At 39.9% G+C, this 13,328-nt stretch overlaps 1 protein-coding gene across 2 annotated transcripts in view; it reads right to left on the reverse strand.

The window, feature by feature from the left end:
* LOC136250167 (DNA-dependent protein kinase catalytic subunit-like) overlaps positions 1 to 13,328 on the reverse strand; it is a 74,187-nt gene that overhangs the window by 20,319 nt on the left and 40,540 nt on the right. For both annotated transcript variants that reach the window (XM_066042346.1, XM_066042347.1), the window contains 25 exons: positions 10,619 to 10,781; positions 9,871 to 10,016; positions 8,569 to 8,712; positions 8,116 to 8,235; positions 7,447 to 7,584; positions 7,254 to 7,393; positions 6,747 to 6,884; positions 6,574 to 6,682; positions 5,839 to 5,969; positions 5,510 to 5,659; positions 5,151 to 5,321; positions 5,002 to 5,085; positions 4,811 to 4,919; positions 4,656 to 4,757; positions 4,269 to 4,434; positions 3,573 to 3,776; positions 2,723 to 2,844; positions 2,545 to 2,676; positions 2,090 to 2,269; positions 1,959 to 2,043; positions 1,799 to 1,910; positions 1,480 to 1,618; positions 1,169 to 1,246; positions 741 to 851; positions 563 to 688 (listed from right to left, as the gene is read on the reverse strand). In XM_066042346.1, coding sequence (XP_065898418.1) covers positions 563 to 688; positions 741 to 851; positions 1,169 to 1,246; positions 1,480 to 1,618; positions 1,799 to 1,910; positions 1,959 to 2,043; positions 2,090 to 2,269; positions 2,545 to 2,676; positions 2,723 to 2,844; positions 3,573 to 3,776; positions 4,269 to 4,434; positions 4,656 to 4,757; positions 4,811 to 4,919; positions 5,002 to 5,085; positions 5,151 to 5,321; positions 5,510 to 5,659; positions 5,839 to 5,969; positions 6,574 to 6,682; positions 6,747 to 6,884; positions 7,254 to 7,393; positions 7,447 to 7,584; positions 8,116 to 8,235; positions 8,569 to 8,712; positions 9,871 to 10,016; positions 10,619 to 10,781 — 3,300 coding nt within the window. The remainder of the gene's footprint in view (positions 1 to 562; positions 689 to 740; positions 852 to 1,168; positions 1,247 to 1,479; positions 1,619 to 1,798; positions 1,911 to 1,958; positions 2,044 to 2,089; positions 2,270 to 2,544; positions 2,677 to 2,722; positions 2,845 to 3,572; positions 3,777 to 4,268; positions 4,435 to 4,655; positions 4,758 to 4,810; positions 4,920 to 5,001; positions 5,086 to 5,150; positions 5,322 to 5,509; positions 5,660 to 5,838; positions 5,970 to 6,573; positions 6,683 to 6,746; positions 6,885 to 7,253; positions 7,394 to 7,446; positions 7,585 to 8,115; positions 8,236 to 8,568; positions 8,713 to 9,870; positions 10,017 to 10,618; positions 10,782 to 13,328) is intronic.

Below are 13,328 nucleotides of genomic sequence, written 5' to 3' on the forward strand. Positions count from 1 at the left end.
AGTTAATTTGGTTGCCAGCGAAGTTGTTAGGTACGCATTCAATCGATACCATGTTCAACTAATGACATCATTAATTATACAAAGAAAACGGGCGAACCCAGAAGTACTACGTTATAACTTCACGATATGCCCTTCTACAGGGGTATATGAGAGTAGGATACTTTCCTCAGTATATATATATATTATGAACTCTTGGTATGATAGATTGATAGTCACGCCGGGAGTGTGTTCAGATGCACAACTAATTGTGTGGCACCATTCTTCCCTTTGATGTGGTATATGCAGATTCACCATTACTACAAAATATTAAAGTATGTAGAAAGAAAACTAGGAGTTTTAGGGATCATAGAAATAAAAGAAGCAATGAGACAAGGGAGGTTGCCTATACCTACATGTGGTCGTATAGTCGTGGAATTAAGTATAGCTGCAGGTATAAAGGGCATTCCTTGTTTCATAGCTTTTCATTTCTATGATCCCTACTTGAATTTAATGTTTCGTAGAGTTTGCAGAGATGTTGTGCTAATCCTACACACACATATATCATACACAATCATACACACACCTCTAATAGAACTTTCCTCTCTTCAATCTGCAGTGCTTGTTCAATGAAATTGGCCAGAGAAGGATCAAGGTCACCTCCACAAGCTAACTTCAACTTGGAGTGTAGCACAAATGGCAAATATTGCTCCTAATATTGGTCACCATGGTAATGAATACAGTGTAATAACCGTGGTGATTACCTGGTGGTAGCTATCCTCCCATATTTTATCCAATCGTGGAGGATCATTATCATCAACATTCACCATCACTGCTTTTTCTAGTTCAGGCCACTTTGTGAGGTGTTCGTAACACTGTAATGAGGTCACATGATATGGACTCCACATGTCAGGTTTAGTGATGTGTGATACATATCAATACAGCAATACACAAGATGATGCTATATACGCATTTTCAAGCATCCATATTTTGATAGTGTGTAAGTATGGAATATAGAGGTCTAGTTTTGTGTGATGCTGAGTAACTAGATTCTTTAAGCTTAGTTCATACAACAGTGCAATGGAGTAATAAACAATGGAGATTAATTTCTTTGGTTCTCAACCTGAATTAATCTTTATACAAGACACACTGTATATCATTCACACATTACTAGTCATGATGGGCTACTCACATTTAACAGTGACTGGTCCCAAAGGTCCTCCTCTTCCTGTGTTGGGGGCTCATCTGGCCAATCATCTTTTCCCAATGCCTGTGGGTATGGTTACAAACAAAATATGTATAGACTGCACAAATACCCTATGTGCAATGTGTATACACACATGCACATATACAACTACATAAATATTCATATATTACATGAGCAGAATTTGTAGGCTAAATTTCAGCTCAAAATGTCATATTATTGACAAATGCACTGTATGCCATTCTAGCAGTAAATATACTCAGACATCCTCTGATCACAGGAATATACAGATCACTCACCTCCTTGTAGTATTGGTGTGCACTATGGTAGTCTCCTCTCTCCTCAGCCTCTAGGGCTAGCTTGGTGACTTCTTTAGTGCCCACGTGACCTGAGAATATGCCCCTCAGTACGTCATAGTTACCGAGGGTCTTGTAGAGCCTGACAATGAATGAATGAACAAACAAGATAGTAAATGTGTGTGTGTGTGTGTGTGTGTGTGTGTGTGTGTGTGTGTGTGTGTGTGTGTGTGTGTGTGTGTGTGTGTGTGTGTGTGTGTGTGTGTGTGTGTGTGTGTGTGTGTAGATTATTGTCTGTAGTGGTATATTACACATCACTCACTTCCCCAGTTCAATCCACATGGTGGTTGTCTCTGATGGTAATCCTTTAGCTCGTTTACTTCTCTTTGGTCCATCACTAGCACTTAGCACTTGCTTCTCCAACAACATGATCCCTACGGCAACAGTGATGTCAACACAATGACATTATCATTACAACTAACCAATCAGCTGTTGGCTACCACTCAATGCAGTTGTTGACACAATACCAGGTTCTAACTGTAGCTGTTTCTCATGGTAACATACATCCTAGCAACCAAGTGATGCAGTATTACAACAGAGGACAATACCCCACCTGTAGTCCACCAATAAATGGAGGATGATATAACACAGATAATTGTAGTGTACTCTGGATGCTCTCTCTAATAGTGGCATGGGTGGAGTCTACTTCACTCTCTGTCAATAGTTCCTCTATCTCTTGTAAGATGGAGGTAAAGAGAGAGGCAAATAGCAGTCTTGATAAACTGCTGTCTCTCTATAAACAAAGTTAGGATGAAGCATATAACCCAATAGTGTACCATTATTGTACTACTTGTTATCCCTTATCACATTACTGTTTTTGGTGGCACTTTTATGACATGTTATTTTACGTTAACATTCATTTACATGAATATATAGCCAAGTGCTTTTACATGTAATTCAATGCCCATAACATGTGCAACCACATTAATATCTAGTCCTTGTCTGGATTGTATTTCTTAACATGCAAAACCCACCAGGAACAAATTCAAAACCTGCTCTTAAACTCACTTGTGCTAAAGCTTGTAAGGGTCGGATAACATCAGAATATTTGATCTGTATATCAGGAAGTTCCCCTTCTCTGTAGCGCCGATACAGGACAACCCTACTACCCCTGGCTGCCTTCTGTCTTTGACGTAATTCCTGTAAAGCTACTGATAACAAGATGCTTGATGACAACCATGCTTACTTGTCGAGCCTTTTTCTTTCTCAACTCCATTTTGGCAAAAAAAGAACTCTCTACTGTGCGATCCTTTAAAAATCTTCTCTTTAGTTTCAAAACTTCTGATGTGCCACTATCATCTTGGCTACCTGGAAAAGTCATGACATTTTAAAATTGTTAATCATTTACTACAGTTAGGACACTGTATGAAAATCAGAGGAGGTTGGTCAAGTGTTATCACAGATCATATGCTCTTATGTTTTAAAGGAAAACATCACCCCAAACACCTCTTGAATACCAACAACAAGTGTTAAAATGTGTAGGGCTGCCATAAGTGTCCCAAAATCCACAACCTTCTTTCAGCTACCCCAACACAATTCCCTAGCTAAAAACAACATTACACACATTTCTCACAAATGTGGCAAAAGTGGCTTCAAATGTTAGCATCATCACACCAAGCATCATATTTGGTTGTGCAGTCACACACACTGTCATCAAACATGAAGCCAAATTTGAGTAGGTAATACAGCACGTAGATAAACACCACTTTCAAAAATCAACACATACCCACTCCCCTCTCTTTATAGTCTGTTAGCATTCACCCGATTGTTTACCTGAGTCCCACAATAATCAGTCACCATGTGCTCATGCTGCACCTGAATTTGACTTAAGGAATTTTTTCAAAGCCTCATAACTTGCTTGTTCTGGCTTGTATCAAAGTACCTTCTTTGACAAAGAATTAATTAAATGCTTTGGTAGGTGGCTTTTGTAACAAGAGTTATTAAAAAACATACAAACAAAAAACGAGGGCTCATGTAAATGTGAACCAACTATAGTTCCCTTCACAACATATTACACTACACAAAGTGACACAGACCTCCATCAGAGGCAGACAATGGTGGCTTCAGCAGTTTCTGACCAAATCCAGGTCCAACAGGTTTGAAGACTCTGTGTGGTCGTGATTTTGGAGCAGTAAACAACATGGCTGATTGTGGCCCTTCTGCTGTAGCAGCAGTCCCCATTGTGAAGGTGTAGTCTTGTGACTGAACACTGGGAGTCATCCAGCTGTAACCTCCCTCATCTGGTTGATGATAAATAGGAAAAGTTAAATATACTGGGTAAAATTTGAGGGATAAGAAATTAAAGGGTAAAGAATCACAAAACACTGGTACTAACTTGCATAAATATTGTGCTGTTCTGAACAATTAAATTACAAGTGATCATGAAAAACATGACAACTTCCCCCTCAAAGTAACTCACTATACAGTATATCAGAACCTTACATGGCTCAGTATACAGTTTACTACTATTAAAGAGCAGTCATTCAAATAAACAACTACGACATAGAGCTACGTAAGTACGTACTATAGCAGAGAACAATGATTTTGTGTTGTTAACAAAAATATTCACCACTTGTGTACAATTTTTTTTCTTGTCAGTGTTTGGGAGAAAAAGAACTCTTTCTTTAAAAAATTCTACTACGTAGCTGTTGAAATACTTACTTGTATACGTGATACTGTTGTACACAAATTTAGCACTCCAGAGATTCAGCAGTGCCCCTTATTACACATACCTTGTGTTGGGGTAAATGCCATTGATTGTTGGGTGGCACGAATCAGTCCTGGTTGGAGGGAGGCCCCAGCATCACCAGCCTGTTGAGTGGCGGCTTGTGTTGCCGCAAACAATGGCGTCATCTGTAAGTGTTTCTGTTGCCAGGATAAGTCAATGTTGTGATAGTCCTGTAAAAATGTGGAGAGTGGCATTACTACTTTCAGTAAAGTGATGTGCACACACAGAGCCAACATTTATGGTTCAGACTCCCAATCTTATCCATGGCATAACCTTATATTTAAAATGACAAGTTATAGGAGTCAGGCTGGGATACTAGTCACATAACAAAGAATGATTCAATGATCTTTAATTGGATCTATGGATTTAATGGATGACAACTCTTACTCACCTCAAATTTACACTCTGACAATGGAGTATCAAACGGACTCTTAGTGTAGTCTGGAGTACGAGATGTTAACTCTAACAGCAAGTTAGTAGAATACTTGAGGAACTACACAATAGTGGGTACAGTCAGAACGTGTGTACATTTTGTGTGTTGGTCACCTCTCGTTCTGTATTAGGGGAGTACAGAGCTGTTAACAACTGACGTAACCTCCCAAGAGCATCAGAAGGCAAACAACTCTCCTGGTTCCAGAATGCAAACAACTTTAGCCTGAAAGACAACACAACTAGGCAATTAAAGTGCACACATGTGAACCCACACCTAAGACAGACACATGGATGGACAGACAAACCTTATGGCTTCACTATCATCAGCCAATCCTTGCAGGAGATGATCCTTCACAGTACTCAACACTTCCATATCATCTTCACTGGTCCTATTACACACACAACAGCCACACCCCTAAACTTACAGCAGCTAACCCCATCCCACACAACTCACGAACTACTGTAGACTGCTATCAGTATGGTATACATCAGTTGTCTGCACTGCACACTAGGGTGAGTGGCAAATGATGTCACATGAGGTAAGACGTATGCCACATCAGCCCCACCCATCGACTGCACCAAAATCTCCATCAGTTGCAGGCATACCATTTGTGTGGCCTCATCTCTGTAAAAGGGATAGCAAAATATACGAGCACCTGGCATATGAACCCCATATTTTTTCTTGTAAAGTGAAGTATAAACCACTAATAAAATTGATTTAGGACCAATGTCATATGTATAAAGTTGAAAAAACAATTCAGAGGTGTCCTTTCAGAGAAGAACTAGTAAACAGCTGTAGAAGTTCACACCTACCTGTGCCCCAGCATGCTGGCGAGTCCCTTGGTACGTAGCTCCATGAACAAGTCGGGTATAATCCTAGCTCTGGACAGGACTATCTCCAGTAACATGGTACGGAACACTCCATGATGCGATGGCAACATGAACAGCACTTTGGGAGAGAACCTGCAGCAGTGACGTTAGTGGTAATAACATCAGTTATGATTTAATTATTGCACCATTCGCATGGAATGTGGTCATTATAAACATAAACATACACACAAACACACACAACACTGCACTACACTACACACAACACTGCACTACACTACACACAACACAGCACTACACTACACACAAATTACCTGTCAGTAAACTGAGGATAGTACTGCTGCAGTTTATGGAGGCAAGTAATGAACTTATCATCAGCTCTAGCATCAGACACCATCTCCACCAACTTGTCCGATATCATGTTATGAATGGGACTGGAATCTACCTGTGATCAGTAATGAGAACATGTAAAACACTAGATAATATGCAGCCAATTAATAAAAAGAAAGTATATATTGAATGGTCAGCATGTCCTTTAAATTGGCAAAGCGGTTGAATGAGCTCGTAATCATTAATAGAAGATGGTGTAAATTTTAAAATTCTGTGTTGAATGCAGTAGGAGGAGTGGCCTTTTTGCAGTTCCATAGAGGGGACAGCTATTATGATAAACCTTGTTGGCCTGACAGAAAAATGCGAAGTCATACACTGTAAGACATAGCAACAAGCATATTACTGTTGGTTCTTTACTTGCTAATCAGTAAAATTTACTTCTTCTACAGTACTGTACAGTGCATCTATTTAGCATTTGCACACATAATAACGCATTAGTACACACCACGGCGTAATAATTTCAGTTGCTTTACGAATCCTAACCTAAGTCTTATTTTTGTACAGTGGAACTTGTATGCCTTCAGGCAAACCAAAAGTGTCCTGACTTTCCAAGTCAGTTGTATACTAAGGGATAACTTAGAACCTTAAGTGTCTGAATTATGTAGGTGTTCTCAATTATCCACAATAACAGGTTCCAGTGTACCACAATGACAACATACATGCTTCTTCTCAGCAATGTAGTTTAGTACCATCCCTAACACTTCAGCTGCTGACGCATGAATCTCCTTGTACTTGTTCTTTAGATTAGCAACCAGTGCAGTGTAGAACCTGTGATGCAAAGGTCACTCTTGTGGGTGTCCCTCACTAGTAAAGGTCACTCAGTAGCACTGACCTTTTCTCATCAATAGTACCAGATGTTGTAGGGTCAAATGGGGCCAGCCCATTGGCTAGAACTATTCCTAGCAACTGTATCCCGGTGAGGTTACTCTTTGACTCCAGTGAAGGATTGGAGAAGTGTTGGTAAATAATCCTATTGGGTGGAACAGGCAGTAAGGGCATAAAACAAGAGCAAAGAAATGTTTTAATTGTCTTTATCATTGCATTGTATACCAAAGCCTGCTCTGATCAGTCAACTTGATATAATCCCTGAAGTGCATCAGTTATTTGTGTACAAAGTACCTACCTGTTTAACATGGTCACTAGTTACCTGTGTAAACCAGTTAACTGGAAAAACCCAGATCGTGTACCACCTAAAAAAAGCCACTTAGGTGAACAAGCTTAAATGCTGAAAACAATAATTGATAAATTACAAACTGCATGGAAAGAGGCAAAATAAATCATGGGGAAATTGCTATATACTACCCTTATAATTTCAATTGTAATGTAGTTATTGTCTCACTTTGTAGGAACATCTAGTTTGTTCCTCCAACATTCCACCAGAGATTTGATGATTTCTAAATTGTTCCTAAAGATACGTCGGTGCTCGTGGTGAGCATTCTGCATCAGGAACTCCAGTAATCGTGAAGCTAAAAATCTATCCTGCACATATCAACAAAACCCACAATACATTAATCTGCTGACACCAGTCTCACATCTGGAATAGTTGTCTCAGCCCATGTGAGCATTGTCACGACAACCTCCACTACGAGGTAGTGTATCCCTTCATTGTCTCCAGTAACCAACAGCTGAGTCAGTGGCTCCAACCAAAATTGAGCATATGGCTGAAATACCTACCACAAGAAACAACACTAAATATATACATATACCCCCTTGACTATAGTCTGTTTACATATACCCCCTTGACTATAGTCTGTTTCTTGTTCTACATTTTCTAAAATAACTATTATTACACAGTATACCTACTAGTAGCACTGTGAAGCCCTTAAACACCAGAAGTGTTTATCAAAGAGCATGTTGACATCAGCAAGTTTAAGCAAGTTCCGAGGCTTTATATTGGGTGCACTGACTGAATTTAGGTGTATTGGACATGTTGTTAACACACCTCTTTGATAAATTACTAACTTTCATAGGAGCTACATAACTCAGATCAACACAAACAGAAAATATAGTGCTTGGGTAACTAAAGATTGAAACAATTAAAACTGCTCTGATGATGTGAGGAGTGCAATCGGCACCGTTTGTTTAAAATTCCAAACTCCACTGCAATTCATCTTGACAAGAAGTTTACTCCCACTTTCTAGGACTTTTCTTTCCACACATTTATGGTCCCTCATTTGACCCATAAATCAAACATGTAGTACCTTTGGTCTGTTAGTGATCAGTCTAGCGATGAATAGTCGGACATTCTTCTTGGTAGTACTACCAGTAAATGTTTTGTGAATACAAGTCATCCAAGATGGCATGTCTGTAGGCTTGGTGCCCTAAAGAATTAGAAGACAAATGAATAAAAGGCACTCCAGCAAGCCCATAGACACATGTTTAATCAGTCACACATTTCCATTTTCTTTAAAATGATAAAAGTTCTAAACCAATTTTGGCGAACATTTCAGAATTTAGCAACAAAGCAGTTTTCCACAAATTACTCGTGTTACTTGGAAAACCTATAGCTATACAGCTAAAGCTAAAAAAACATTACAATACATTTAGTCCAGAGAGTACATGATCACCAGAACAAAATATTACACTAATAAAAGAGATTATCCCACTGTAATTAAACATGTAAGCAGACAGCAACAAACACAAGCCACACCCACCTCATCCACCGCAGGAGTGATGCTGTTATGTTCCATGTGTGTTAGCAACTGAGTGAGTGTTGCCATGACTTCATGAGTGTTGAGGTCATCTTGTTCAACCTTCTCCTCCTCAGCTACCAGCTGAGACTTGTCCAAGTTGTCAACCTGTACAAGTAGAAGAGCAAACACATTGTAGGCAATGACTTGGTGAGAGTGATAATTGCAGCTATAATTATGAGACTGGTGTAAGTTCTGTTAGAACAAGTACAAGGAAAAATTAGGAATTTTAAGTTCGATTATGGATCAAATAAATAAAAAGTAGTGAAACAAGGGAGATCACCTACACCTGAAGATATACTAGTGGACATTTAATCCCTACTTCCATAGGTGGATCTGAGGGGGGGCAAGGGGGGCTTTGCCTCCCCTGGCCCTTACAGGACTATACTGACATCAAAACTGGAATCATGCATTCACACTATACTCAGAAGTACAGAAAGCCAAAGGGCAAATAAAAAACAACACTTATAAATGCAATTTACAGTTATAAACTGTACACTGTGAAGAAAGAGAGGAAATTAAGTTCAGTTTAGTGCCAAGATCGAGATACTCTAATAGAGCAGTCACTACTCTAATAGAACAGTCAAAATTCTAATGTTAAACAATATATAGCTACTTTAGTTTGATTTACTACACTAGGTTTTATCTCACATAGTATAGTTATGCTTTGCAAAGCATAAACTTTGTTAGCTAGTTGTTATCAAATTCAAACCTAGGAGGACTAATTTTAAAATTTTTCTTAAAAGACATAGTCTTAGAAAGTGCATGCCCTTCATTTATCCAACTGCACCAAACAAAGTTATGCAAATGAATATAACTTGTGTACTAGAAGTCAATTCTTCTCCTCTTAGTGGAATAAACACTGTTTTATCTTTACACTTCTTGCTCCCCCCCAGTCCCCCTGACAGTGTCTCCTAGATTCGTCTGTGCCTACTTCAGTCATGGGTATAGACTGAAGTAGGGATTAAAATTCAGATGTAGGCAATCTTTGTTTCACTACCTTTTATTTACTTGATCCCTAATCGAACTTGAAATTCCTACTTTTTACTGTAATTGTATACAGTACTATAAGCGTAGGCTCTAATAGAATGGTTTAGCAGAGCTGTTGCATGGGTTTCCTCCATTTATTCAAACAAATTCATTCATATTTTGCAACTGTACTGACAAACACACACACAGAAGTGTTCGAGATTGCATTGTACTCATGTACTTTATTCTGTGCCTGTTCTAAAGAGGAGTCTGGTACTAGAGCAGTCTCTTACTCACTTGAGATGAAGATGACGTCTTGTGGCGTACTTGTCGTGTGTGTAGAACAGGCATCACATGAGCTCCAGTGGAGAAATCAAACTGAGACACATCTTCACTCAAACTACTGCCAGCAAGGAATAGTGAGGATAAGTAGCGAGGATGTCCTGTATGACCATAATACATTATAGTGATGTAATGTTACATCATAGCAAGCAGACAACTATATAACAAAGCAGAACAGCTGGATAAATCCTAGTATTATGTGTTAGGAGGCATACTCAATAACAGTATCAGTACAATTCTTAGCATGGGTAGGTAGCAGTGGCAGATCTAGGTGGGTCCTATGGTTACAACAGAAATTCTCTTCTAAATTTATAGTCTAACTATAGCTTTATTGCTATGTTTATCATAGCAAAACCTCTATATATCACCATATTGCAGTAGCAAGCATGCATTTACAATTAACAAAAATATTGAATAAACCTGTAAAGCGCTAATAACAATAACAATAACAATAACCTCCCACTACACTAAAAACTATCAAGATACTCTAATAGAGCAATCAAAGCTAAGTTGCAACTTCAGTTAGTTTATTTTCATAGTTTAAAGCATTGGATTAGATTTTAAACTAAAAGTAGACTAAAATTCTAAAATCTGAGTAGAACTTCAGCTTTCAAAACTCCTACTGTATATAACATCTGGTGTTTGGGTATCTGTATCTCTGAAATAGTGTGTGCAATTGGTGCAAAAACACACAACACACTACCGGTGCTGGTGGAGGATGGACTGTCATCCGATTGGCTATTATTGGACTGGATATCTTCTCGGATCACATTCAGTTGTCTCTTAAAGGCAATGGTCTTCTCTACCTCCACCTCAAACTGATATTGTCTCTCTAAATCAACCAGATTGTCCCATAGGAACTGGCCCTGAGGGGGTGGAGAACATGGTCATGTAATCCACAAGAGGAATCATGCAATCACAATGTAGATACATGGCACAAAGGTTCAGCGGTAAAATTATCGACAAAATTTGATGATAACTTTTAACACTTGTCTCAATCATCAATTACATTTCAGAAGGCACAGTCTCGCGTATCAATGGTATTTGCCCTAATTCCAAACATTTACAGCTTGTTGCCTTGGTAGTACATTTCTATATAACATGCACTGGAAACTGTTTGCCCATACATATAAGACCATCCTATAAATACTCAATTACATGGTCACACTTTGACCTTTTTTTCAAGCTCACCGTAGTTTGTTGGTTGTGTTTTACATTGTCTTTGATAGATAGTGAAATCCTGGCACAGCTAAAATAAAGACGCTGTCTGATGTAATGGCATTGATTTGTCAAAATGTCAACGCACTGAAATGTGAGAGCTCGTTTCAGCATTGCACCCTTGAGGAAGTTGTTGACAACAAGGAGGGGGATGAAACGGTAGATAATTCTGTCCAACCCCCTGGCCAACCACTTGCTAACAACAACAATGGTTTGGAGGCCCAGGACACTACCATCCTTAACCAGGGTTCTTCGTGGGCCAAAGAGATGGATGTCCACAACCCATTGTTGGATGATGATCTACCAGCTAAGGGAGCACCCATAAAGGTTGTACCAGTGGTTGACCGGACTGATAAGTTTCTAAATGAAGTGTTTACTTGCAAGATGATGGGAGTTGACAGATGATCCTTCGTAGCTCTACACGCTTCTGCAAAACCAGCTGACAAGAGCCCCATTTCTATACAATATGGCATCCAAGTGTTCCAGACTTGCCAAGTTGATGGACCACTTCCTGTACACACTACAAGGACTGGTCTTAGAAGTGACAGGGTTGCTCAGCCAGCTCCTGAAGGCAGTGAACGATCCTAACCCCCAAGTGACCATGGACCAGATAGGTGATACTGTCAAGACAGCCATCAGCCTCCTTGTCAACACCTCCAACAAGATATCCCTGATGAAGAGGACTAAAATCCTGGAGGAATACTGGTGGGCATGTGCAGCTCCTTGCCTGTTCAGGCCAAAGCTTCCTAAAGGAGGCTGTGGCAATCTGCAGAATCTCCAGCTGGTCCGCCAAGTGACCCTGAGTTTTCGGCAGCCCCCCCCCAACCCTACTTGAGGTCAGGTAAAGGCTCACAGTTATGGAAACATCCACCCAGCCAATCAAAATCCTTTGGGTAAGAGATCCTTCCCAAAAGAGAAATGACTAGAGTCAACAACTTGTATGCACAATGTATAAATGTTGTTAAATTCAATTACTGAATTGGTCAAAGCAAAGGGCATGAGGTTAATCTTGCCAGCTTAAGCAGACAGGTGTTCACACTTACATTTTTATTGCATTAATTTCATATCCAGTGATAGTAGCTCCACAAAGAGCACGGGAGTACTACAAGTGGTTCCCCTAATCTAAAGTTCAAATGTACTGATAATGATGATGAAACTGATGACGATAATACAGATCGCAGTGAACCTGAGGTGGACAGTGGGAACAGCACAGCTGGCCAAGGTAATATTAGCAGCAACAATGTCCTGAAAACATGTGGCATTGGTTACATGCAGCCAAACTTGACATCGTAGAAGAAGGTATATGACAACAACATTGTGACAGCAAGCAATGACGGAAGGTCTAATTCTACCGCTAAATTAACTAGCAGCAGAAGTAAAGGTAGAATACAACAACATTCTGAATAACAGTATTAATTTTATTGTTTGTGTATGCAGTGACTGATAGTAAGAAAGGGCAATAAGACAATCACTCCTCTCAGACAGAATTCTATTCTACTCTGTTCCTGATTCCAAAAGAATGGGCAAATGAGACCAGTCTTCAACCTCAAAGCCTTCAAACGGCAGGTAGAGACCCTCACTTCAAAATGGAAGGTTTGACCACTCTCCAGGACCTGCTGAGGCTGGGAGATTGGTTGTTAAACTGAAGGATGGGCAGATTTGGGCAGAGGCAGTCAGAATAGCCATCTTGTCAGTCCGTCTCCTGTCTCATTTTCTGGGGTAGCTTTGTGCAGCTATCCAAGCTATTGCCCCCTCCCCAGCCCCACTGTTCTACCACTACTTACAGAGAGACTTACAAGTAGCCCTAGCAGACAACAATCAGAACCACAAAGTTCTCCTATACCATTCACAAACCTCCTTGGAAGAGAGAACATCTCTCCAGATGGAATTGGAAACCTCTCGGGCAGAAATTAGAGCAAGTGACCATTAGCTTCCAGCTGGGCTGGGGAGCAGCTAAGCACAAGGGGTGTCTGGTCTGTGCAGGAACAAGCTATGCACATCAACTGGTAGCAGCTACTCTTGCAGTGAAAACCTTCCTGAAGGATGCCTCATAGATCTCAGTACTTCAGCTGGGAAATTCCACAGCAGTGGCTTACTAGCCTCTGGCACACAGAAGTTGTGGTCAGCAGATCGACTTCACCTATAAGGTAACTTAGAAGCTACAAACAACATTATTGATAAGTGAAACTGAGCCT

The sequence above is a fragment of the Dysidea avara genome, chromosome 3, assembly GCF_963678975.1.
Source record: "Dysidea avara chromosome 3, odDysAvar1.4, whole genome shotgun sequence".
NCBI classification, from domain to species: domain Eukaryota; kingdom Metazoa; phylum Porifera; class Demospongiae; order Dictyoceratida; family Dysideidae; genus Dysidea; species Dysidea avara.